The 26569-nt window shown below is 36.7% G+C and overlaps 3 protein-coding genes and 1 long non-coding RNA gene across 5 annotated transcripts; 3 read left to right on the top strand and 1 right to left on the bottom strand.

The window, feature by feature from the left end:
• Positions 1-1633: 1633 nt before the first annotated feature.
• On the bottom strand, positions 1634-3771 carry Ubc7 (ubiquitin conjugating enzyme 7). Its single transcript, XM_076766857.1, has 4 exons — positions 3570-3771; positions 3364-3445; positions 3065-3183; positions 1634-2112 (listed from the first exon to the last, which is right to left on the bottom strand). Exons 1-4 carry the CDS (start codon positions 3622-3624, stop codon positions 1853-1855), a joined length of 516 nt encoding a protein of 171 aa, XP_076622972.1. The 5' UTR covers positions 3625-3771; the 3' UTR covers positions 1634-1852.
• Positions 3772-8769: 4998 nt separating this feature from the next.
• Positions 8770-11238, top strand: Rpl28 (ribosomal protein L28). 2 transcript variants are annotated; one of them, XM_076766775.1, is made up of 5 exons: positions 8770-8846; positions 9107-9160; positions 10589-10685; positions 10791-11033; positions 11117-11238. In XM_076766775.1, exons 1-5 carry the CDS (start codon positions 8836-8838, stop codon positions 11201-11203), a joined length of 492 nt encoding a protein of 163 aa, XP_076622890.1. In that variant the 5' UTR covers positions 8770-8835; the 3' UTR covers positions 11204-11238. The 2 variants fall into 2 exon arrangements, with proteins under 2 accessions (XP_076622890.1, XP_076622891.1); XM_076766776.1 differs by lacking the exons at positions 8770-8846; positions 9107-9160 and adding an exon at positions 10282-10318.
• Positions 9167-10103, top strand: Samtor (S-adenosylmethionine sensor upstream of TORC1). Its single transcript, XM_076766774.1, has one exon. It carries the CDS (start codon positions 9215-9217, stop codon positions 10034-10036), a length of 822 nt encoding a protein of 273 aa, XP_076622889.1. The 5' UTR covers positions 9167-9214; the 3' UTR covers positions 10037-10103.
• Positions 11239-11278: 40 nt separating the features above from the next.
• On the top strand, positions 11279-12558 carry LOC143342660 (uncharacterized). Its single transcript, XR_013079839.1, has 6 exons — positions 11279-11419; positions 11496-11549; positions 11732-11775; positions 11958-12001; positions 12183-12227; positions 12409-12558. It is a non-coding gene; the product is annotated as an uncharacterized LOC143342660 (long non-coding RNA).
• The last annotated feature ends 14011 nt before the right edge of the window (positions 12559-26569 follow it).

Raw genomic sequence — 26569 nt, 5'->3', positions numbered from 1 at the left:
GTACCATTTTATAACAAATATATTTTACATTAATATAAGTTGCACATACGTATTCTTGTGGAGAAATTAGTGCTACTGAGAAGCATTTATGCTTTATTTAATTATATTTTACTATATTTAATATCAACGTTTAAAAGAATGATTCTATGCCAAGCATTTTTCAATAACAAATGTGTTTCGTAAATAAATATTTCTTTCGCATTATTATGGACGGGGAAGTGTGTCATTGAAGAGTTTTGTATTTTTATAATGCTTTCCTAGCGGAAGCATGCCGAAAGCATTGAATTCAATGTACACTTCTTACACTGAAATGTAATATTATCCTTAATTCACGAATGCTCGTAATTAAATTGTACATTTTCCATAAGGGAAAAACCAGTAATAATCAGAGGTATAAAATTTTTTAAAAAGTAAGTATTCTTCTAAATAGAACACCTTTGACTCTGGTTGTGAAAATGTACGGTTCGATCAAACCTTTAATCAGAACGCTATCACGATCGATCTTTTACAAAAGATGCACTTGGCATAGAGTAATACGTATTTGTTACATACCAAAGTTTACAGTTGTATTCAAAGTATAACATTGACTTGTATTTCCTTGAAAATTCTTTAAAATTCGTCTAAATATTTATTGATTTAAATAAGTAGTACACGTTATTGGGTGTTAATTTTATCTGGTATATCAATTGTACTAACGTACGTACAAATAATTAAATAAACCAGAAAGCGATATTACAGAAAATTAATAAATACTTATAGATTTTTGAGACACGTACAATGTTACACTTTGACTATAATATATTGGTACATTGATCTTTATTATTGTTTGTTATGTATAATTGACAAGTGCTAGTCATAAACATTGCATTTTAAGTTGGACTTCAGTATTGTTTACTAATAAATATCAATTTACTTCCAAAAACTCGTATTTATTTTTCATCTTTTTCAAAGATAAGATCCAAGCATAATTTTAATATAGGCTATAAGTTCTAAAAATATTCGAGCTATTTATTAACTTCGATTTAATATGAGCTAGTACCTAATTATATCTTTGGCTACAATTATATGCTTTATTCATTTTAAACTAATATAGTTTACTAATAAGTTTGATGATTATTAGAGCTAAGGTTGCACAATAATTAGAAGAGACCTACTATAAAAATTTTAATTTTGTAAATACTTAAGGTGACTCAAAATATGTTTGCAATATGCATAACATTAACAAGTTAAGGCATATGACATTATAAAGAAAATGAAACCTAAATAAGAAACACATGTATCGTTTGTTTTCAAGGAAATTCTAAAAAAATTTAAATTTAAGAAAAATACGGATAATCTAACAATTTTTAATCATTTTGCGATAAATATTTTTTTCGTTTATAATCGAATTTCGTACAATTTATAAGAGTGAACATGATTTTGTTAAGGCTGTAAATGTTTAATCTGAAAGATATCCGTGATATAATGTCAAATCGTTCGATAGTGACTATTTAATAGAATTTTCGTGATTGTAATTTAAATTATTTTATGCTCGACGAGCATAAGAGGAACTTGGTTTTGATTAGTTTATTATAGTAAAAGAATAAAACAATGCATATATATTTATCTTGGAAGGTGGAAAATAAAAAAAACATTTTTAAGATTAGTATACCTAGCTATTTTTTATTTTAACACAATGTATTTGTTATTACACTTATTACTATACATGTTTGTAAAATATGTACATACTTGCTATCACACAATATTAGATTTTAATAAAGTTTATTATTTTAAATGCAATATATATTTCCCACTGAATCGTATGATATTTTAATTATTGTTTTGTTTTTAATTAAGTAATTAGCATCCTCGTTTAAGGCGGGATACCAAGAGTTTTTCGAACTAGCTTTTGAGCAATTCTTTCAAACTCGGAGCGGTCCTCTCTCCACATTTTTGCAGCGTCGACATTTGCTCCACTTTCATCATTTGGTTCTGCTAACATACTTACCACGCTAAGCAATATTTTTTCTACACTTTGAACTGGACTCCATCTTTCAGCACTACTTTCATAGCCCATAGGATCATCACCAGGTGCGTGTAGTATACTTATACATACTCTTCCATCTGCATAAACTAAATTAAAGATCGAATCATGGGTTTGTTAAGATTTACAGTAGTGCCTACTTAAATGACCGCGGTTATCCCTACGAATTCTTAAAAGCCAAGCAACTTCGAACATCGAGCGTGTCAAAAGTAACTTGTTACCGGTCGTTATCGATACATTGTATACAGGGTGTTTAGCCACCCCTGGGAAAAATTTTAATGGGAGATTTTAGAGGCCAAAATTAGACGAAAATCAAGAATATCAATTTGTTGATCGAGGCTTCGTTAAACAGTTATTAACAATTAAATTCAAAAATTTCAAATCGTTCTGGAAAAATTATTTTCAGTCGCGGGGGTCAACTACAATCATTTTTAGTGAATAGACATACCCCCGAAATCCTACTCATTTTCTAGAAAAAAATTCGAGATGGTGTGAAATTTTTCGACGAAATTAAAAAATTTCAAATCATACTAAAAAAATTATATTTAGTTACAGTGGGCAATTGCAATCATTTTGGGTCATTATACATACACTCGAAATCCTACTCAGTTTCGAGAAAAAAATTCGAAAAGGTGTGGAATTTTTCGACGGGAAAAAAAAATTTCAAATCGTTTTAGAAAAATTATTTTCAGTTGCGGGGGTCAATTCCAATCATTTTTGGTCATTACACATACCCCCAAAATCCTACGCACTTCCGAGAAAAAAATTCAGTATGGGCGGAACTTTAAACGTTAATAACTTTTTAACGAAGCCTCCATCAACAAATTGATATTCTTGATTTTCGTCTTATTTTGGCCTCTAGAATCCCCCATTAAAATTTTTCCCAGGGTTGACTGAACACCCTTATCTCTATTCAATTCTGAGAAGTAACCATGCCCACATAAGTGACCGCGGTTGGCCCCGAGCGTGGTCACTTAAGTGGGCACTACTGTACTTCACTACAATATAATAAATCAAATGCTTAATTTAGGAAAATCTTACTATTTGGATGAAACATTTCACAGGTGAATTGCATCTTTGGTGGACTTAATGGGTAGTCTGGTGGGAATATTAGCTTTGCTGGAAATACACCACCCTCAAAGCATGTTCCTTCTGGCCCACTGCAAATGAATACCAAAAATACACAAAGAATAAAAGACAAAATCATGTATTAAACATAAACATATGATCTTTAGCATAAAACTGGACTATGACATGTACATTTAACATTAATATATGCATGAAACAAAATCGAAAACTTATATAAAAAGAAAAGCTATGTCCTCGGATTAATTACTTACCTGATTAAAGCTTCCCATTCAAAAAAGTTCTCTTCATTTATCGGACCAGCAATAATGCCTTCAGGTGGATTTAAGGTTAGCTCTGTAAGTTACGTGTACCTATTATATCATTGTTCGAAAACGAACGTGAAGAGAAGCAGGGGAAAAATTCGGATGCGAAGCTTCTAGCAAAATATGAAGGTGCAAAACTAAAATTTGATTCTCACGTTTGTATTCTGCCATTAATCGTCTTAACGCAGAACCCGCCATTGTTTTGACCATGGGGCACTATTACCAAACGGTAGACAGGTAACCCTCGGTGCACCAGGATCTCGTTACCAGAGATACCAGATTTAGCACCCGGTTCACTATTCACACATGCCAGATCACGCGAACGTGAGCTCGTGAAGTTTCGGAAAATCGACAAAGGCAAACTGACACATGTTCTCTTTCTCGATTCTTCGAAGCTACCCGAAGTAATTTCGGATCGCCTCGTGGGAGTCGAGAGAGCCGCCCAAGTTAGTCGTGGAATAGTTTCTTATTTTCAACGATAGATGGCGTTTATTTTAGACCTCAAACCCCCTGGTGCTAAAACGCCCAAGTTTGTCGTGGAATAGTTCGTTATCTTCAACGCTAGATGGCGCTTATTTATCGACCTCAGGCCCTCTGGTGCTAAAACGCCCAAGTTTGTCGAGAAATCCATCTAGCGTGGACGATACGAACTATTCCACGACAAACTTGGGCGTTTTAGCACCAGGGGGCCTGAGGTCGATAAATAAACGCCATCTAGCGTTGAAGGTAATGAACTATTTCACGACAAACTTGGGCGTTTTAGCACCAGGGGGTTTGAGGTCGGAAAATAAGCGCCATCTATCGTTGAAAATAACAAACTATTCCACGCCTAACTTGGGCGTTTTACCATCCGGATTACCAAAGAGCCCGGAACATAGCTAAGGGAATAATGATGAGAACACATAAAATTCTTTGAAAATATATAATTTATTGCCATAGAATACAATATAGTATTGCTAACGAATAGAAAATGATAATAACAGTATTATCAGACGGCAGACCAGTGCCCAGAATAAGCTTACCCCTTCATTTACACACACCAATTCACAGCCATGTGTACGTGAGCTTAGGTGCTTTGGACAGCTTCGAGAATTCAAGAAAGAAAGCGAATGTGAGTCTTTCTTGCTTTCGAAACAGCTGAAATCCGATTTATGTCAACCTGCAAACGATTTTCAGTCTCAACTGCCCAGGTCTTTTTACTTTCCGACCCATGTATACCTACTACACATAAACGAGGTAAAGAATACACCTATCGTTAGGGTGATGAACGCTATCGCTGTACCACGAGTGTCTTATAACATGAGATACACTCTTCCAAAGTGGAACAAAATGTTAAAAAGATCATGAGGCTTTAATCTTCGTAATGGTTTTAATGGGTCGATGATCAACAATGACTAGCTTATGGTCACTTAAGCTTATGGTCATCGATGGTCAACAATGAGGTGAACATCGAGGTCAGGTGTCCAGTGAAGATTTAGGAATGGTCAAGAAATAGGACCAATCGAAGTAGCGTTGTTCTCTAGACCAAGCGGTTCTTAACTCTTCACGTTGACATTGTATCCCCACTCTTCGACTTCCCCACTTGAAGACTACCGCTGGACAAATTCTTCAGTACCCCTGGAGCATCCAGGGGGAACGGGTCTCGCGGGCCTACGCCAGGTCATTCGAGGAGCGGTGACCACTGGGGGGACCAGGACTGACCAGGAGTGACCAGGAGTGACCAGGACTGACCAGGACTGACCAGAACTGACCACTACTGACCAGTGCTGACCAGTGGAGATCCGACGACTGACCACTACTGACCACTACTGACCAGTGCCGGACCGTGATGACCACTGGTAAGAACTATTTAAAATTGCTCTCCCCACTTCTATTTTGTCGTTTGATACCAATTCAACGTTATGGAACTGTTCATCGCTTTTGCTAAATTACGAATCGTTTCTTATGTTACAGCTGGACCTCTGGTGCTGCTTCCTTGGCAATGGTAACTAATGCTCAACAAGTAGTAAGCCCACTTTACTTATTTATATTATTATCCCCAAATTGACCAGTTTATTTTATTTGTTTGGTCATAATTCAATGTTCTTTGACTGTCCGGTTCTAGCTGATTATTATGTTGTCCTCCTCTATTTCTACTACTGCCTTATTTTTTGAATTGGCATGATTGTATTGAATCATATTCCATTTTTGTTTGTATACTATTTTATGGATTTTAATGTCTCTAATTAGAATAGGATTTTTATTCTTGTGCTATTTCGCTCAGACATTTTGTTTAATTCTTGGGTATTTTCACTCTTTGATTTCATCGTTGGATTTTCAATTCTGGTCAATCTTTGTTTCTGTTCGTCTTTGAAATTTCTATGGTTCTTCAGATAATTTTTGTAGTCGTTTGCTATTTTACTTCGACATTATTCCATGAATCTTTATCTCTCGTTACGCAAGTATAGGTAGAATACTTCGTTTGTATCATGTGTAAATTTTGTATATTTCCTTAGGTAGGTTTAACATCGAAACATCAGCACGACAAATTATTCCATCGCTTTGTCTAGTTTGCATGGTGTTTATTAAATTTCCTTTCGTATGTCACTAATATGGGTATCAATTTTAGTTTCAGGTTATTCGCAGGGGCATCGAAGGGAAACACCACAACCGCCGAGGGACATTTAATTCTAAGTGGATTAGATTTAAGCTTCGTCGCGAATCTTAAAATTAACGTCGAAGATTTCTTTATTATATGTATCTTCGCGTCTGTACCAAGCAATTATTCAATAAGTAGCTTCTCTCGCTCGTTCCCTCGTTCGTAGCTTCGGTCACCGCTGTTTCATCGATTGAAACATGTGATCGGCCGTGTATCTGGTCCGAAAGATCTAATCGCCTTCCCTTGGTAAGCTTGATTGAGGGAAAACGGCACTTCGCTGGAAGGTGTGGAGTTTCCGTATTCTGCGGAAACGCATACCTTCCAGCGGAAGTCGACTCTGTCTCAGGTACTCTCTCTTTGTCAGACAGCCTAAGTCGGGTCCTTCGGGCTCCCGGCGGGTTGCGTTGGAGAAATGGAGACCTCGATTCGGAGTTGCAGTTCTCTGTTTTCTTGTTGAGATCGAGTTAGCAAGGGCAGTAGGTTCGATCCTCGGATCCGCTGCACGGTTCAGCATCGCGTCGCGTCGCGTCGCGTATCCCACGATTTAGCTTCATCCCTCTTTTTAACCACATAATTGCTTGGTACAACTAAATCAAGGAACTTTGTTTCCTTCTATCGTCCGAATTTTAGCTTCAAGTTGACTAGACTTGAGCTTCGACGTTAATTTTAAGTCCCTACTGTATGCGTCTCCCAATATTGCCAAGTAATTATTTAACAAGTAGCTTCTCTCGACTCGTTCTCTCGTTTCTCGCTTCGGTCACCTCTGTTTCGTTGAACGAAACATGTGATCGGCCGTCCAGTTTGTCCGAAAGATCTAGTCGCCTGCCAATGATAGATCGATTTCTAGAAATAGAAATCAATCTATCAAGGGTAGTGTTGATTCGATCCGAAGATCTGCTGTGCGGTTCAGCATCGCGTCGCGTCGCGTCTCCAACAATTTAGCTTCATCCCTTTTTAAACAAAATAATTACTTGGTATTTAGTCTTAAGTCTTTAGTGTAGCCGCGTGTTCTGCCAAGTAATTATGTAACAAGTAGCTTCTCTTTCCCCCGTCTCTCGTCTGCTCCGATCACCACTGCTTCCATGTAGAAAGCAAGTGATCGGCCGATTAGCTGGTCCGAGGGGTCAGTTGCCGTCCTCTAGCGAGACGATCCAAGGGAAAGGGTATTTCGGCCGTAGAGGGGATCAGGGACTGTTCCTGTCTACGGTAGCCCCAACTCAGGATCCCTCTCTCTGTCAGACATCCCGAGTTGGGTCCATTTGGCTCCCAACAGGCTGCTTGGGGGAAATGGGGAACCCGTGTTGGGTGCGTCGATTCCCTTACCCTTCGATCGGACTTGCCAAGAGGCAACGAGCTGACCCTTTTGACCTCGCTATTCGGTTCGCGTCTCTCGTTCCTTGCACCATTGCATGGTGCATCGCGTCGTATCGCGTCGCGTCGCGTCACCCACGATCTAGCTTCGTCCCTCTTTTAAACAAAATAATTACTTGGCACGACTAATCTAGTTTCTAAGGATGTAAAGGGGAGATCGATGGAACTTGGATTCCATCTATCTCCCTTCGGGTCTCCACTCGCAGCAACCTCCACGTGGTGAGACCTGGTAATCGGTGTCACCCACGATAGAAAAGTTATTCTTCGTGGGTGACACCGAGCTAATGGCTGTGAATTTAGAATTGTTTCCTGATATAATAAACGAATTTAGATTTATAGTTAGGCAGGTGTTTGGTTAACCATTATGTTAGGCAGGTTATTTTTATTTGAAGACAAATTCTTTCGAAAACTCTTTCAGCTCTCTTCGTTGGTTGTGCATCTTTCATTGGTTGCACTTTCGTTTATTTCTTTTTGGACCAACGATCGTTGGTCACAGAAGACCTTAATTAATGGTGGGTGGTTGGGAATCGGTCAGGGTGGGTCTCCATTCGCAGCAACCTCCTCGTGGTGAGACCTGGGTAATATTATTTAGCGTTTAATTAATAATCGTATCACTCTTAGCTGGGTAATGCAATTATTAATTAAAAACTAAATAATATTAGCAAATTGGCTGCGATCCGCCTTGCATAGGTCATCATAAATATAGATCTTCTTCGCTAGGTTAGTTTCGATTCTCATTGATTCATCAAAGATTCTAGAGTATTGTCAGAGACGAGGTATACGAGTAGATCTTTCACCCAGTGTATTTTTTCGACAAATTTTTATGAGGTCTCGAAACCCTATTACCATTTTCGTGTCACTCACAACATTACCAACAGATTTAGAAATGAATTTCAATCCCTTCCATAGTCAATTCACATGTATTTACGTACACTCTACAGCTGTCTGCCCATCAATACTAATTCAGTGAATAGTTTCTCAACTGACCACCATCCATGAGAAGAGGACGCTAACAATCACCCCCGAATTTTCAGGTCGGTATGGCAGTCAGATTGGGCCATGAAAGTCCATAAGGTGTAAGGTCTATTCATATACCTCGTCTGTGGTTATACGTTCGTGTACGTGAACAGAATCTGGTGTTTCTGGTACACCTAGTGTCCGGTCTGGTAATAGTGGTGTAATACATTCTATTCTGTATTTCGTCTATGGTGAAACTTGGTAACTTTTCCCTCACGCGATATGATTCCGTAGATTGTAATTAAGTCGAATGAATATCAATTCGTAATATCAAATGGCGACAGAGGAGCACAAATATTTAGCAAATTTTATAAAAACTACACATGCTACGTTACGAGAAGAGGCTCAGAATTTCGGTCCTGAAGTTGCGTGGGAACGACACGTAACTCGCAAAGATGTTTTGCAGGTTCATTTCTTGTTTTTTTGTTTTTAACTTTTATCTATGGAAGAAGTTTCTTTTATTACAACAATATTGTAACAGTCGATACACATTATGTAAACACTTCAACAATATGTGACAATATAAAACGAAAGAATCAAGCTGTTTTATGTATTGGTTACCTTAATACCACAAATACAAGCTAGTGGTTTTTAGTTTCAATTCTATGTTCTGAGAATAATTAGAATAATAATATATTGTATTGATTTTGTATGTTTGTGTTTTAGAAATATGCTTCATCTATGCAAAAATTGGCAACTACATATTGGATGGAGAATAATGTGAATACAAAAAATTTGATTCTCTGTAGAGTCGAATGGATTATCTTTCAATGCATGGATTACTTTTTGAATGGTGGAAGACAAAAATATGACGAGAGGGAAGATAATATCAAAAGAAAAATGAGTACAAACTATGTAGAAACTGAACTTGTAACAAATTGTAATTGTAATGTTAGAAATGAGAAAATTGATGTATTACAATTTGATAATATTCTTGAAAAGTCAACTAAAAAATTAATGTTATTAGATGTAGGAAGCTGTTACAATCCTTTTGGAAATTTGAATATGTTTGAAGTAACAGCAATAGATTTAAATGGTATACCTGATAAAGTTTTACATTGTGATTTCTTAAATGTTCATATTGGAAAAGAAAACCTATTCTCCAATGATAAGCAATCAATTTTGCAATTAGCAGAAAGCTCGTACGACGTAGTTGTATTTTCTTTGTTTTTAGAATATCTACCATGTCCTAAGCAAAGGTACATTTGCTGTAAAAAAGCGTATGATCTGTTACAATTTCGTGGTATACTTTTCATTATAAGTCCTGATTCAAAGCACGTTAATGCAAATGCTAAACTCATGAAATCATGGAGATACGTGTTAAGTAAATTAGGATTTATGAGAATAAAATATGAAAAGTTACGGCATGTACATTGTATGATATTTAGAAAATCCGTGTTTAAATGTGTTGCGTCAAGATGGGCGAATTTGCAAGCGTTACCAGCAAACGATCCTTTGTATCAAACTAGTACTGCTATTTATATTCCGCAAGATTTTCGTAACGTGTCCAGTGAAGTTAAACAAGATGGAAAGGAAGGGTATAATACAGACGAAATGATTTCTATGTTCAATGAATTACCTTTTGACGGAACATAACGCTAAAAATAATTATCTTAATTATGGAACTATGGATTTTATAAAACTCGTAAAAAAGCTGCAAATTATTTGCATCTTTTATTCAATAAATTATTTAAATATTTTTGTAATAGTTTGTATTTTATCAGTATTCAATTTCGTTTAAATTTTAGTGGATAAATATATAGGAACATTCATAAATTTTTTGCGGTTCATATCTTGTCTGCGATTGTCTATGACTCTACTCCATCTTGTCCGCCATTTTGAATGCTTCTTTTCTTCTTTCCGTTGGTCGTGCACGTGGTAAGTTTGTCTTAGCTGTTTGATATGTTTGCAAATCATATTCTTCGTTTATTATATTTATTATAATGTAAGTAATATTGAATAGTAATTCATTTTGTTGAAGTTGTCAAAAGAATTTAATAGTATCGGTTAAAAGTGTGGTATTTTGGTTAAGAAGCAAAGTGAACCCAAGTTAACCTCAAGATAGTTTTGTAGTAACATGTGTGCACGTTCGTAAAGATAAGATTGTTTTAATACATAAAGTAATAAATGAACGAATAATTGTTCCAGATTATTCAAGATGTCGTCTCATTTGAATTGGATGATTATTCGTAACAATAATGCTTTTCTCCTCAAAAAGCGTAATATCAATAAACCATTCTCCAAGGTTCGCACCATATTTCGCTAATAGCGTTTTTAGATTTTTATAATTTTACTCAGTGTTAGTAAATTTAACGGTAATTATGTATTTATGGATATTACGAAATTTCAGGAACCAAATAATTTGACAAACCTTAGTAGCTATCGTTACTCTGGTTTAATTCACAGAAAAAGTGTTGGTATTGTTGATGCACTCGACAAGAAAGGTTTCACAGTTGTTTATAAAAAAGCAAAATCAGTTAAAAAGCCTGCAAAAGCCACTGTTCGGTGTACAATGAAAGCAGGAGCTCGTCGTTCTTTGTATAAATTGAAAAGATTGCTTACGAAAAATAAATATCGTGTTGATCTGACCAAGGTTAAATTGTTTAATTAGAAATAGTGAATTTTGTTCATAGTAAAATTTGAAAATTTTTTTAACGTTAGATGTATTGTTTCTAGGTTGCTCTCCGTCGTGCCAGTGCTGTATTGCGCTCCCAAAAACCTTTACCTGCTAAGAAAACTCGTACAACCAAAAAGGCTGATTAATTCATGTACATTAATAAATATATGTTTTAATCTAAGGCTATAAACGTGACATGCTGCAAAGAAGAGTTGTTTACATTTAGCATCTTGAAAAACGTTTATAAATTTGATAATTATAGGTGTAACATGTTTTCTTTGCAATTATGTCCAGTGTACTTTATTTTAACAATTCCATTAAAAAAGTAGTAACATATTTGTAGATGTGTAACTACATAGAAGGTGAGTTACTTATTTCATGTATTTTTCTTTTTGTAATGTGTTCAAATAGTCTCTGGACTTATCATTTTGATTACAGATTCAAAGGCACTGGGCAACGCGAGTTTCTTTGATGCAAGTAGATTGCAGGAAAGTGTGAGTACAGATGTCATGTTTTTCTAATTTTATTATTGATTTACCATGATGAGATTTTTAACCATCAAGATCTATGAACGCCGTGATTAGTCATAGTATTTGCTAACTGAAACGAATTATTACGAAAAAACTATGCGAAGAAAACAATTTACAATCGTTAACAGAATGAAATTATTTCAGGGTTACATAACCTTAATACTGCAGGGAAGATATTGCAAAAAAGTGTAAGTACAAATGTAGTCATGTTTTCCTAATCTATTATTGATTTTTCGTGATGAGATTTTCAACCACCAAGATCTATGAATGCCGTGATTAGTCATAGTATTTGCTAACTGAAACGAATTATTACGAAAAAACTATGCGAAGAAAACAATGTACAATCGTTAACTGAATGAAATTGTTTCAGGGTTACATAACCTTAATACTGCAGGGAAGGTATTGCAAAAAAATGTAAGTACAAATGTAGTCATGTTTTCCTAATCTATTATTGATTTTTCGTGATGAGATTTTCAACCACCAAGATCTATGAACGCCGTGATTAGTCATAGTATTTGCTAACTGAAACGAATTATTACGAAAAATTATTTTAAAGAAACAATGTACAATCGTTAACGGAATGAAATTGTTTCAGGGTTACGTAACCTTAGTACTGCAGGGAAGGATGTTGCAAAAAAGTGTAAGTACAAATGTAGTCATGTTTTCCTAATCCATTATTGATTTTCCGTGATGAGATTTTTAACCATCAAGATCTATGAATGCCATGATTTGTCATTGTATTTGCTAACTGAATAACTGTTTCTAAAGTTATTAATCAAAAAGTTAGAGAGTTGAATTTAATAATATTGTTTCTTTTTTAGATGTTTATGAGTACAAGAATTCTTTTGATACTTCTCAAATGGGTAAGAAAATTTAATTCTTTTAGTGTTAAGTAATTATATACGTACATACACGTGTTCTAAATAAGCATTAGTTATATTTGTTTCGTGTAATAATTTATAATAAAACAATTCTTTTGCATAGAAATGCAAAATTGTTAACATTAATCCTACAATAGCTTCCTAAAAAATAATATCCGTGTTCGGTTTGACAATTGTTGTAACCAATTTGTACGTACGTACGTACGTACGTACATTGCTAATTTCATTTGTTTAAAACGAATGGGGTGTACACATGTCCGCGAGAGGGTTGAGTATTTACATGTCTCCCCCACTCCCCACTCTAGTGTTTAGTCTATTAGCTGCCCCATTTGAACAAGCATTGTCGCTATTGGCTGAAGGGGGAGCTGATAGATCATAAACTAGAGTGACGATATAAGCACTCGTTAGTCGTCTCGCGGACGAACAGTACATAAGTATCTACGAGCAGCCAACGACGCCATCTTCGTACCTAATTTCTCACAAAATTTTCGGGTAATCAGGTAGTTGTTTTTATTCAGAGCACCAAGATTTTACTCTACTCCATAGAAATACACTACTTGGAGTTATATCGATTACATGTTTATCAGGGCACATTTATATTCGCAAATCCAAATTAGCCGCCGGCGAATGTAATTACGTTAATTGTCATAATTTCTCCTCGGAAATTCTCTCCGTGAAATACTAGTGGCTATCCAACGTTGCATTAACTCTACTCGCCCAAAGTCTGAATTTTTTCCAAATTTATGCATAATACGTTTAATTTTTGCAGAATTTATTTTCCACTTTAATGTCGCCCGAATTAAGCAAATAATTTAATATATATTGATAATTTCTGTTACAAAGTTGATCGAGTTCAAATTTAAGTTAATTCGATGTTCATTAATTAATTGTTTAGGAGAGCAAGTCTAGATTGCAATATAATTCCCTTATGTCATTAATACAGCCATTAATTCCTGCACAGGGAAATTATGTACCTACTGGATTCACTAGAAATTGTTACATTTTTAAAACGTATGCAGATTCCAATATTCCTTTTTATCCTCGTGTTTTCCAATGCGAAAGGTAAAAGCGTTTTTGATGGAATTTTTATTTTTACACATCAGTTAAAACCCATACTGTATTTTTTGACCTTTTAGAGTTTGTTTGATGTACTTTGCTTTTCGATTCACCGAAAAAAACACTAAATTTTCAACTGTAGCAAATGAATGTAGACCGTGCCATTATGTTTTCAATGGTCGACAGAATTTATAGGTTTTTAAAGGAGAACGTTCAATGTTTCATTCCCATCGCGAACTCGTATAATTTTTACAAAAGGCTGGGATACTTCCGGGAAGAATTTCAATTCCGTTGTCCCACCATGTTCTGCATTTTTAATACTTATTCAATGTCCGCTTAATATTATATCGTGGTATTAGCATTTTATTGATATTGGTCATGAACCAGAGGATCCTTTATTCAAGACCGTCCAGTTAACCTCTCGGGAGAAACAATTTTCGAAAAATAATCAGAGAATCGGATACGGAATAAATGAATATTAAAATAAGAATACATAAATTATTTATGTAACCGTATCAGATTTCGAAATAGACAGTAGTCGTTGACGAAAAGTGTTTGAAACCTAATATAGATACGTATAATATCGGTTTTAATACTGTTCGAAAAACCGAAACCGATATCCCGAGTCTTTTCAATGGCTGATTTTAAATCACGATTTCTATTTTCCTTAAATCCTGTAATACCGCGGATTCAGCAGCACGATCACGTAACGGCGATGCTCAAAAGTTCCAAGGAGAGCGTATCGCTTTTCTTTTTCTCGCCCCTGAGGAGAGTTTAACGAGATACCACTTTTCATAATTCGAGGAAGGAACTTGATCGTTTTTCCGACGAACGAATGAGCGAGCGAGCGAGACTCGATCGATTTTCTTAACCGTTTTTTCCTCTTGTGCCTTGAAGCTGTTCCTCAGTCGTAAAAGGAGGAACAGAAGGTTCACGGCAGGCCAGATTGACTGCCAGGAAAGCTTCGAGTCTTTAACGTGCAAGTTCATTCCGAAATAATAAACTTTACGAGCATGTGTTCGCTTTACGTTTCGTTTTCACACGGAAAACTTTCTTTTCAAAGGCAATGGTGGGGCATCGTGGCATCCATTATAGACAGGGTTACGTACTTAAAAAATTACATTAGGTTTCCACACGTGTAATGCACGACATGTTCAATGCTCGGAACAGTTAAACGGGGTTGTGTTTTAAAGTTATGCCAAAGACAGGTCAGGCGTATTTGCCATACATGCAATGTACGTAGATATATGGGGCGGGGTTTTCTACAACCGAGTGTAATTTCATATGCAGCTTCATTTTCATTCGTATTATTCTTGAGTAGATTTGTGATTTGGTTCTAACCTAACCCCTTGTGGCGTCATCTCTCGTATTAGCCACCAGAGGGGTCCCTCTGTCGCAAGCGTTGTCCGACCCCTTATGGTGTCATCTCTCGTATTAGCCACCAGAGGGGTCCCTCTGTCGCAAGCGTCGTCTGACCCATTCGTATATATACGCTCCTCGATTGATATTTAACCTGCGTGTACAATGTGTTGAAGATTTTTAATCGAACGATAATTAACCAAAGAAGAAGAATGACTCGAGAAGTATGTTTCGATTCGAACGAAATCCCTGATATCGAGTAGAAGAGAAGCGATTGATTCGTCGTGGAAACAGCTTGTAGAGTAAAACGGGATCGTCGAAACGATGAAAAGAATCAAGGAGAGAGAATGATAGAGAAACGGTGCGGACCTTTGTTTGAAACGAAAGAAAGTGTGAAGATAAGCAAAATGGAAAGGGCGAGGAGGAGAGAGACGAGGGTATAGGGGTGGAGCCAGAAAGCAGCAGAGACAAAATGAAGGGGTTCGGAGGAAGGAAGGAAGGAAGTAAGGTAAGGGAGGAGAGAGGTTAGGCGGTCCTCTCGTAGACGTGGAAAAAAGAAAAGATTCATGAATAATGCAGAAGTGAAAGCCGGCTGAAACAATTGCTGGGCGTCGCCGTACTTCTGAAATTACATCATCAGATTTTCCGCGAAATTAAAACATTATATATTCCACGCTCAGTTCCCTCGGTACGGCTACTCGTCTTCATCCTTCGGACATTATGCTTCTGCAGTCGTTCCTCCTCCGAGCGGACAAAAATCGCCGATTATGCGTTCACGCGATGAGACTGCAGTATTACCTAGCCGAGCGCTTCAAATGTGCTTTAAAAAGGGTCAATGTTCTGGTCCAATTCCGCTGAATACGTAAATTGGAACGCTCTGCTTGCTATCGTATTAGGTTGCCGGGCATGAAATGTTAGTTTTTTCGGTTAAATTTTAAAGGCGTGTAACTTTTTTCCCAAAACCTCGTGTACATATTTAACGGAAATATCTGCTGCGTTAACATTTTCCTTCCCATTTTTCACGACGATCGACCGATTTCGTTATTCCAGTTTCACGAAAATCAGCCCAGGGATCGAAACTCCGCGGTTACTCGCGGACAAGGGTGCTTTTAATTAACAAGATTTTTGCCTCTCGTTGACACGATTAGGCCTCGGAGTCACAGGCAAAGGGTGGCAGGGACGTATAATAATGTGTGATTGAAAACTTTCCTTTATTGGATTGGTTATCTCGACGATCCCTATACAGGGTGTTCGGCCACTCCTGGGAAAAATTTTAATGGGAGATTCTAGAGGCCAAAATAAGACGAAAATCAAGAATACCAATTTGTTGATGGCGGCTTCGTTAAGAAGTTATTAACGTTTAAAGCTCCGCTCGTACTTACGAATTTTTTTCTCGAAAATGCGCAGGATTTCGGGGGTATATCTATTCATCGAAAATGATTATAATTGACCCCCGCAACCGAAAATAATTTTTTTAGAACGATTTAAAATTTTTTAATTTCGTTGAAAAATTTCACACCTTCTCGAATTTTTTTCTCCAAACTGGGTAGGATTTCCGGGGTATATCTATTCATAAAAAATGATTGTAATCGACCCTTGCAATCGGAAATAATTTTTTTAGAACGATTTGAAAAATTTTTTTTTCGTCGAGAAAACCACCTATCCGAATTTTTTTCTCGAAGGAGGGTAGGATTTCGGGGATATGTCTATTCACCAAAAATGATTATAATTGACCCCCGCAACCGAAAATAATTTTTTTAGAACGATTTAAAATTTTTTAATTTCGTTGAAAAATTTCACACCTTCTCGAATTTTTTTCTCCAAACTGGGTAGGATTTCCGGGGTATATCTATTCATAAAAAATGATTGTAATCGACCCTTGCAATCGGAAATAATTTTTTTAGAACGATTTGAAAAATTTTTTTTTCGTCGAGAAAATCACCTATCCGAATTTTTTTCTCGAAGGAGGGTAGGATTTCGGGGATATGTCTATTCATCAAAAATGATTGTAATTGACCCCCGCAACCGAAAATAATTTTTCCAAAACGATTTGAAATTTTTTAATTTAATTGTTAATAACGTTTTAACGAAGCCTCCATCATCAAATTGGTATTCTTGATTTTCGTCTTATTTTTGCCTCTAGAATCCCCCATTAAAATTTTTCCCAGGCTGAACACCCTGTATATACACTCCTCGACCAACTTTCCAATATCCCAGTCGTCTAAGGTAGGGCCTGCTAGAAAGCCTTACTGACGAGTTCACTAGCAGACCCAGACGAAACACGCCCCCTCCTTTTCCTTTTCTGTCCTACGATTCTCACGAGTTCCTATCCGCAGAGAAGCAGCGCCACAAAGTGAAAATTGTTAACTTTATAGAAGGATTAGATAACAATTCTTGGTTAGTGTAGAAGTATTACACGTTGTTTCCAGGCCAAAGGACCGAGCTCAAAAATTTCGAATCATAATTTCTATGCAAAGGTTTTATCGCGTTTTGAACGGGCACGATCTGAAACTCCAATTTACGATCGATCGCGTTTATTTCGGACACGATATCGGCGGTCTTCGAGCCGAACGTTAAAAATTTACGATCCCGAAGCGTCGAGCACGGGAATTCTATTTGAAGTCAGAATTTCGATAAAAGGGGGAAAACTCCACCCGTGGAATCTACCGACCCGCCGATTCATAGTGTTTTCCTTTCGCGTACTCGAAAGCTTTTCAAGAGAGCGGTAACGACTACAGAAAGCGATCCGCACTTCAGACAGAATCCCATCAGACTGTTGTCCAAGACATTTTTCAACGTTATCAATAATCTCGTTAACGGTTCCCATGAATTTCATGTTTGCGAGTTTAAGTGGCTCTCAAACTGTCGACGTAACGGAATAAAAAGCATAACTTTTCAACGTGTCTCGCAACCTCGACAATTTTTGGAAATTTTTTAGAAAACCCTCCTAAATCTACGGTGTGGTCCATGAAACTGTTTCAGGTCGTAACTCCGTTATTGATGTATTTACGAAAAAATGCCAAAGGAGAAAGGTAAATGGCTCGAAGAGCACTACATCCGTAGGACCTTGGATTTTTTTCAAATTCAACGGTGTGCATACATATTTCTTGTTGCACAGATTATTAAAGCGTCGTGGCAAAAAGATTATTAGTTCCCGTGATATTTTCAAGAAATATCTTTATCGAAGAAGATACTCAGAATGTTGAATTTGAAAAATATCCAAGGCCCTACGGATGTAGTGCTTTTCGAGCCATTTACCTTTGGCATGTTTTCGTAAATGCATTAATAACGGAGTTACGACCTGAAACAGGTAACATCCACAAGCGATATTAGATAAATGTCTACGAGAGAAGCTCAATGTTTGGATAGACGCAACGGATAATGTATCGTGTTTTGACGGTTCGTAGTCCCGAAATTTCGACGATCTACACACTTTGGTAACCGATATTCTGGCGCGTGTCCGGTTGCACTATTAGCAAAGCGGAATAACGCGGAAATTTTATGGAAGACGGCACGCGATCGATTCTTCATGTTGTTTTAATTCAATTTAAATATAAACGTCGAAACCTTTCATCGCCTGGCGCGCGAGAAAGCCAACCGTTCGAATCGTTCTGCGCTGTTAAATTCCAAAATGATCTGCTGGCACCTGATACAGGGACCGAACTGCCTCTATAGGCGCAAATGCTGATCGATTGTTCATAATTAATGGCGCGCTTGACTAATCCCTGTAATCGTACCATTACCGTCGACTATTAATGCACTGCATCGAGCCGCAACCGGTATTGTGCATCGATAACAATGCCGATATTACAATAATAAATACGTTGTATACCTATTTCATAATTGCTCGCGTGTGCTAAACGTGTAAAGGGAGTAGGCTGCGCGATACCGGAAATAGAAAGTACAAACATGCACGCGCCGTACTCTGCCTTTCGAACGACAAGATGGAGGCTTTACACCCCCGAATTAACCCTTTCGTGGATCAAATTTACGCCTTTGAAAACGTTCAAAGTATGAAACGGTTAATTAACAACATTCGATCCTTGATAGTTCACTCTAGTGTTCGCGTAAGAAGTTTAATGCGCCTACGTGAACTAGCAAATACAGAAGAATGATACATCGTAGGACGTGGGACAGAACATACAATTTTATTATGTTTAATATTTGTAATTGTAGACGGTAGATTCATTAAAAAATTTAATCTGTTATTGTGACACGATATCGGATACAGTAGACGTGAAGGGTGGTGAAAATAGACTAATGAAATTATAAGGGGAATGAAATGAACGATTATTTGTCCGGGAAGCGATGAGGAAGTTAAAAATAAACCGAAAACTTTGAAATATTAATAGTCTGTTTTACCGGTAAAATGATTAGGATTCCCAAAGTTTGGGAGACTTCCGAATTTGATACTTGGAATAGTCTATCGATCTCTCGATTGTCAGGGAAGTTTTCTGCGCGATCGAGGCCATCTATTTATCGTGTTACTGTAGGTATACTGTACACCGACGTGCCCGGCTAAATCTCTGCACTGTTCCAGTCCGTGACCCTTGGTCGGTGACTCAATGGTGTTGATTGCTTATCTGAATATGCATAATCGCAGCGATAATGACAGTGCTCGGTCAAACTTCGGATGCGTCGCGCATATGTAACTAGAGAGCAGTTCCCTTATGCCGTATCCACCGGATCTGATCCTGGACAATGAAACGCTTCCGGTATTCCTGTCTGTTATTACGGATCGTTTAATCGTCTCAAATAAGACCACACTGCACAGGTATTCTTCCCTAGATTGCCTCTCTTTCCATTATAGTGGTTTTTAACAATTGAATTTCCCGTTATAGCCCGGGCCACGATATAGCTCGTAAACTCGAGTAGGCGTCAAAGTTTACACGTTTACACCTTAGACCATATTCAGGGCCGTACAAAGAAATGTTTTATCTAGTGTCGCCAATTTTAGAAAGTCATTTTTAGAGGTATCGTAACAGGTAAAGGTCTTATTCAAGTCTTTAATATCTTAATTTATCTGCTAATAATATATGCATGTAGATATAGAAAAGCACCCTCAAGATGTCATGTATACAGTAAAAATTTTAATGGGAAATTCTAGAGGCCAAAATAAGACGAAAATCAAGAATAACAATTTGTTGATGGAGGCTTGGTTTAAAAGTTATTAACGTTTAAAGTTCCGCCCGTTCTGAATTTTTTTCTCGAAAATGCGCAGGATTTCGGGGGTATGTCTATTCACCAAAAATAATTGTAATCGACCCCCGCAGTTGAAAATAATTTTTCCAGAACGATTTGAAGTTTTTCAATTTCGCCGAAAAAAGTCACCTAATTAGATTTTCGGTGAGGAATTTTTTTCTCGAAAATACGTAGGATTTCGGGGGTATGTCTATTCACCAAAAATAATTGTAATCGACCCCCGCAGTTGAAAATAATTTTTCCAGAACGATTTGAAGTTTTTCAATTTCGCCGAAAAAAGGCACCTAATTAGATTTTCGGTAAGGAATTTTTTTCTCGAAAATACGTAGGATTTCGGGGGTATGTCTATTCACCAAAAATAATTGTAATCGACCCCCGCACTTGAAAATAATTTTTCCAGAACGATTTGAAATTTTTCAATTTCGCCGAAAAAAGGCACCTAATTAGATTTTCGGTAAGGAATTTTTTTCTCGAAAATACGTAGGATTTCGAGGGTATGTGTAATGACCAAAAATGATTGTAATCGACCCCCACAGCCGAAAATAATTTTTCCAGAACGATTTGAAGTTTTTCAATTTCGCCGAAAAAAGTCACCTAATTAGATTTTCGGTGAGGAATTTTTTTCTCGAAAATACGTAGGATTTCGGGGGTATGTCTATTCACCAAAAATAATTGTAATCGACCCCCGCAGTTGAAAATAATTTTTCCAGAACGATTTGAAGTTTTTCAATTTCGCCGAAAAAAGGCACCTAATTAGATTTTTGGTAAGGAATTTTTTTCTCGAAAATACGTAGGATTTCGGGGGTATGTCTATTCACCAAAAATAATTGTAATCGACCCCCGCAGTTGAAAATAATTTTTCCAGAACGATTTGAAGTTTTTCAATTTCGCCGAAAAAAGTCACCTAATTAGATTTTCGGTGAGGAATTTTTTTCTCGAAAATACGTAGGATTTCGGGGGTATGTCTATTCACCAAAAATAATTGTAATCGACCCCCGCAGTTGAAAATAATTTTTCCAGAACGATTTGAAGTTTTTCAATTTCGCCGAAAAAAGTCACCTAATTAGATTTTCGGTGAGGAATTTTTTTCTCGAAAATACGTAGGATTTCGGGGGTATGTCTATTCACCAAAAATAATTGTAATCGACCCTCGCAGTTGAAAATAATTTTTCCAGAACGATTTGAAGTTTTTCAATTTCGCCGAAAAAAGGCACCTAATTAGATTTTCGGTGAGGAATTTTTTTCTCGAAAATACGTAGGATTTCGGGGGTATGTGTAATGACCAAAAATGATTGTAATTGACCCCCACAGCCGAAAATAATTTTTCCAGAACGATTTGAAGTTTTTCAATTTCGCCGAAAAAAGGCACCTAATTAGATTTTCGGTAAGGAATTTTTTTCTCGAAAATACGTAGGATTTCGGGGGTATGTCTATTCACCAAAAATAATTGTAATCGACCCCCGCAGTTGAAAATAATTTTTCCAGAACGATTTGAAGTTTTTCAATTTCGCCGAAAAAAGGCACCTAATTAGATTTTCGGTAAGGAATTTTTTTCTCGAAAATACGTAGGATTTCGAGGGTATGTGTAATGACCAAAAATGATTGTAATCGACCCCCACAGCCGAAAATAATTTTTCCAGAACGATTTGAAGTTTTTCAATTTCGCCGAAAAAAGGCACCTAATTAGATTTTTGGTAAGGAATTTTTTTCTCGAAAATACGTAGGATTTCAGGGGTATGTGTAATGACCAAAAATGATTGTAATTGACCCCCACAGCCGAAAATAATTTTTCCAGAACGATTTGAAGTTTTTCAATTTCGCCGAAAAAAGGCACCTAATTAGATTTTCGGTAAGGAATTTTTTTCTCGAAAATACGTAGGATTTCGGGGGTATGTCTATTCACCAAAAATAATTGTAATCGACCCCCGCAGTTGAAAATAATTTTTCCAGAACGATTTGAAGTTTTTCAATTTCGCCGAAAAAAGGCACCTAATTAGATTTTCGGTAAGGAATTTTTTTCTCGAAAATACGTAGGATTTCGGGGGTATGTCTATTCACCAAAAATAATTGTAATCGACCCCCGCAGTTGAAAATAATTTTTCCAGAACGATTTGAAGTTTTTCAATTTCGCCGAAAAAAGGCACCTAATTAGATTTTCGGTGAGGAATTTTTTTCTCGAAAATACGTAGGATTTCGGGGGTATGTGTAATGACCAAAAATGATTGTAATTGACCCCTGTAATTAAATATAATTTTTTTAGAATGATTTGAAAATTTTTAATTTAATTGTTAATAACTTTTTAACGAAGCCTCAGTCAAGAAATTTATATTCTTGATTTTCGTCTTATTTTGGCCTCTAGTATCTCCCATTAAAATTTCACCCTGTATACGGCCATAAGTGCCGCAACAGTAGTCGGTCCCAATCCTCAAGAGTTTAGTTTACGACCTCGCTATATCGTGACCCGGAATATACCTCCCCATGAAATTAACAAGCTTCGATTTAAGGGTGTGTTAATGATTTAAAGTTTACAAATCATTTTTGTAAGTAGAGATTTAACGTAACAAAGTAAAGTTTCTCAAGTAGAACGAAATTTTGTCCCGGAAATTCTACATTTCGAGCACCAATTTCGCTCGCAATTCTATGGGGACAGAATCTATAAGATCGTTCTAAGTGGAGTCCTTATACGTAGTAGCACGAGACGTAACGTCGGAGTCAGGGAAAGAATATTACCGGTTACAACCCGGAGACCTCCGTTTCACACTTTAAGTAGAAATCTTATCTATAAGTTGCTACCCAGAGTGATTCAATGGCGTAGTCGAAGCTCGGAAAAAAGTTTGAATACCGTGAAACGCGAATCCTTTTTGGAATTAAAGATTTTATTTCATCGTTCGCGAGTCGTCATAGCGGAGCGCAGCGGCGTAACAGTCTAAAAGTATACAAATTACTCGCTGGTAATGATTTATTCAGTGCTTTTTTAAAGCGCCGTTCGAGACAAGCATCTGGAAGTTTGCAACACGATTTACAAAGTATCGGAGGAATTATATAATATTTAATAATATTTAACCTTAATATTGACAGAGTATTCGCTGTAATAATTATTCACCGTTAAAGAACTCGAGACATTTTTCTTCTTTGTATCGTGTACGAGAAATGTTCGTACGTTAATATTTTCTATTCTTAGGAAAATTAGAACGTTCTTTCTTATTGCTTCGATTCTTGACGCGATATGTTCGTTGTAAATTAAAAGTTTACCGTGTAATTTCGTTGAAATCTCTGAGGAGCTAGGCGGCATCGGTTGCCGAGGGCAAAAGGTAGGTGCAAGTTGTTGGTGCACACGCGGCCATAAATTCCAGGAAATAGTTTGCGTACCATTATCATGTAAATAACGTTACAGGGCGCAGAGAATAAGCGTTATTTAAATACTCGTATTACCGTCTTCCATCGTCGGTACGCGCTCGTTAATGGCTAAGATTTTTAATGGGAAGAATTTAATAATTGCCCGGTTTAAACTTAATACGAATTTTCGAGAAGAATTGTTCGATTTAAATTGGGAACATTGATTGGACTTGTTAATTTAAATCGTTAAAGGATCCGATCGAAGGGCTTATTGGGCGAATATTTTTCCATACGGAAGATGGTAACTCGAGCTTGCGAGCAAAGTTGTAATAAATTCAAAGCGAACGAGGACACGACACCGAGCACCGTCGCGATTTTACATGGAATATTCCACGTACAAATTCAGAGTGGCGCGTTTAGACAACCTTAATACTTAAACGGACGTATAAAAGAAAGTGTAAAGCGAACCGTTGCAAGATTTGTGTTCGAGTATTATTGCTCTGTTACTCGCGAAACGCTGGACAATGAACAGTGTCTCTCTGAAAATGATAAAAAACGACGTTACATGGCTGGAACTAATTTCAGCAATTTATTACGATCGCTAGATTATTCTTTCGAAGATCGTATCTTTTTAGATTCGAAAGTTAATAGTTTACCAACGTCGAGTCTGTTAAAAATCATCGAATAATTCCTCGTCACAGTAATAGCATTCTTACGCTTTTTACGATCCCTGACACTGTCAGTGAATTCTCGAAACGTAAGGTATGCGATGGATCGGCGAAATATTCATGGCATTGACATTCGAGAACCCGCATTTAAATTGGTTGTCTAAGCTGTGAGGAGTGGGCATATAAATTCGTGTTCGATAACAATATTTATACAATAATAAATATACTGTTCCCTTAAACTGGAAACGATGGAACGAGTCCTGTGTTTTTAATTAAAGTTACAAAAAAAAATATTGCCTACACAAATGAAAATGTATTTTCATTTAAAAAAAGCAATTTGTAGAAATGAGCGACGCCAAATATTGTTCACGCAAGTTACCAGCGAGTTCATTTATTCCGCGTACAAATATTATTTAATTTTCCCTGTTTATGTTAATAAATAATTGTAATTTGATCGCTGTTTCGTTAGAAAATTTGCCTTGTTAATGGCGGTTCGCGGTCCCTCTCTAATAGCGTTGCGAATTCTAATGGCTCCCCCGAAATTAATGACTCCGAGATCAAACATTTCCATCTAAACGAGCGCATAAAATTATTTGGCATTCCCTGTAATTCGCAGACATTAACGGCGTCCACTAAACATACGCGTCGAATGCGAACTTTGGTCGAATGACTTCATTTTAGTCGCGTGCTGTCGTCAAACTATAAATTGAAACGAATGAATTACAACGACAAAGAGTCCCGTCCTCTTTCATCGATTTTTCGATCTAAATAAATCTTTTAGATTTCCAAGGAGAAAGATATCCTTTGAAGTTCTCGTTAAAGTAATTCCTCGTCGACGCGATATTATAACAGGAGCAAGGGATTTTCTTACTTTAAACCATACTCGTTTTGCGCGTACGCACGTTGTCCCTGAATAAGATGATTTCCACAACGAAGCGGTTTACTTAATCATCTTATTACAAAACTTGATGCAACATTCCATTTACGAAAGACCTTCGAACGAGTTCATACGTACGTTCGTTTTTCTGTACTTTAATGAGAGTAAAAACTCTTTCAGCCATTCGATGTTATTGTTGGAACAACAGTACAAAAAATGAAGTATTTCCAACGTAACGTACACTTTCTGTCTTTGACGTAGGCTCTAAATATTAATTTCATTACTCGAGGGATAGAGGGTTAGAATCGCTTTGTAGTCTAACGTGTAATTAGCTCGTTCCATTAATTGGCACGTGCGACGCGCAAATCTCCTTGGTATCGAAACGTAATAAGAAATTATTATACGATACTATTATTCAGAATAATATCCTGCAATTTGTTAAACTGAACTTTTCAAGGGAGAGTAGACAGTATTTCATAAATATTTTATATTTATTTTATACAGGGTATTCGACCATTCTGGAGGCCAAAATAAAACAAAAATCAAGAATACCAATTTCTCGACTGAGGCTTCGTTAAAAAGTTATCAACAATTAAATTCAAAAATTTCAAATCGTTTTGAAAAAATTATTTTTAGCTGCGGGGGTCGATTACAGTCATTTTTGGTCATTACACATACCCCCGAAATCCTACGCGTTTTCGAGAAAAAAATTCATTACGAACGGGAACTTTAAACGTCAATAACTTTTTAACAAAGCCTCCATCAACAAATTGGTATTCTTGATTTTCGTCTTATTTTGGTTTCTAGAATCCCCCATTTTTCCCAGGGATGGCCGAACACCCTGTATAGTTTATATAATTATATAGTTTTATATAGTATTTTATACAGTTATTTTTAATAAATCTCTTTCGAATTTAACGCGCGATCGATACACGTGTTATTCCGAGTATTGCATAAAAATCTTGTTTTCAACCAACTCCACGGTCCGGGTCCCATAACATTTCGTAACAGAGACTCAGCGCAGAACCATAATTCTTTCTTCAAAGAAATCTCGAGTCACAGTACGTGTGTCTACTACTCTCGGTATGTACTCTTGACGACGTTTGACAATCTTTCGCGGTAATCGTTAGCACTCGACTAATGTTTATTCGCGTTTTCTTGCTATCCAAATCTTACATAATGGTTGCTGAAAAAAATGGAATTGGCAAACCGTATTGCAGAGGACACGATACCGTCATCGTTTAATTTTTACTCTCGCTTATCCTTATTCATCGACGTAAGGTTAGATTATCGGTTTTCTATGATTCATCGCATTCTGTTTTACAGCTAAAGTTCGCGCGAAGTTTAATTAGACGCCAAAGGCTAAGTTCATCTTCGTCGCGCTAAATGCATCGCTGCGTATAGTGTGTGTAACAAAAAACAAAAGTAACCGAACGATTAATCTTTAACAAAACAAAACTCTAAACAAAAACTTATTTACTCTTTAGAGCGATGCTTAAACGAAATGTTTATCCAAGTTCTGCGATTCTATATTTGGTAATGTTATATGCAAACAGTCTTACACGGATTACGAGACTTCTCCCTGGGAAACTAAAAATATTTC

Source organism: Colletes latitarsis, chromosome 6 (genome assembly GCF_051014445.1).
Source record: "Colletes latitarsis isolate SP2378_abdomen chromosome 6, iyColLati1, whole genome shotgun sequence".
Lineage (NCBI taxonomy): Eukaryota > Metazoa > Arthropoda > Insecta > Hymenoptera > Colletidae > Colletes > Colletes latitarsis.
The sequence above is the reverse complement of the archived record's forward strand: the minus strand, read 5'-3'. Positions and strand labels throughout refer to the sequence as shown.

What these genes read in the sequence shown, in the direction of transcription:
- Samtor (XM_076766774.1), top strand. Translation starts at nt 9,215, where the DNA reads ATGGATTACTTTTTGAATGGTGGAAGACAAAAATATGACGAGAGGGAA.
- Ubc7 (XM_076766857.1), bottom strand. Translation starts at nt 3,624, where the DNA reads ATGGTCAAAACAATGGCGGGTTCTGCGTTAAGACGATTAATGGCAGAA. An exon ending in ATTAATGGCAGAATACAAAC is followed by an intron (nt 3,446 to 3,569) that starts GTGAGAATCAAA and finishes CGTAACTTACAG; the next exon opens with AGCTAACCTTAAATCCACCT. An exon ending in TGAAATGTTTCATCCAAATA is followed by an intron (nt 2,113 to 3,064) that starts GTAAGATTTTCC and finishes TCTTTAATTTAG; the next exon opens with TTTATGCAGATGGAAGAGTA.
- Rpl28 (XM_076766775.1), top strand. An exon ending in CATATTGGATGGAGAATAAT is followed by an intron (nt 9,161 to 10,588) that starts GTGAATACAAAA and finishes TAATTGTTCCAG; the next exon opens with ATTATTCAAGATGTCGTCTC. An exon ending in ATCGTGTTGATCTGACCAAG is followed by an intron (nt 11,034 to 11,116) that starts GTTAAATTGTTT and finishes TATTGTTTCTAG; the next exon opens with GTTGCTCTCCGTCGTGCCAG.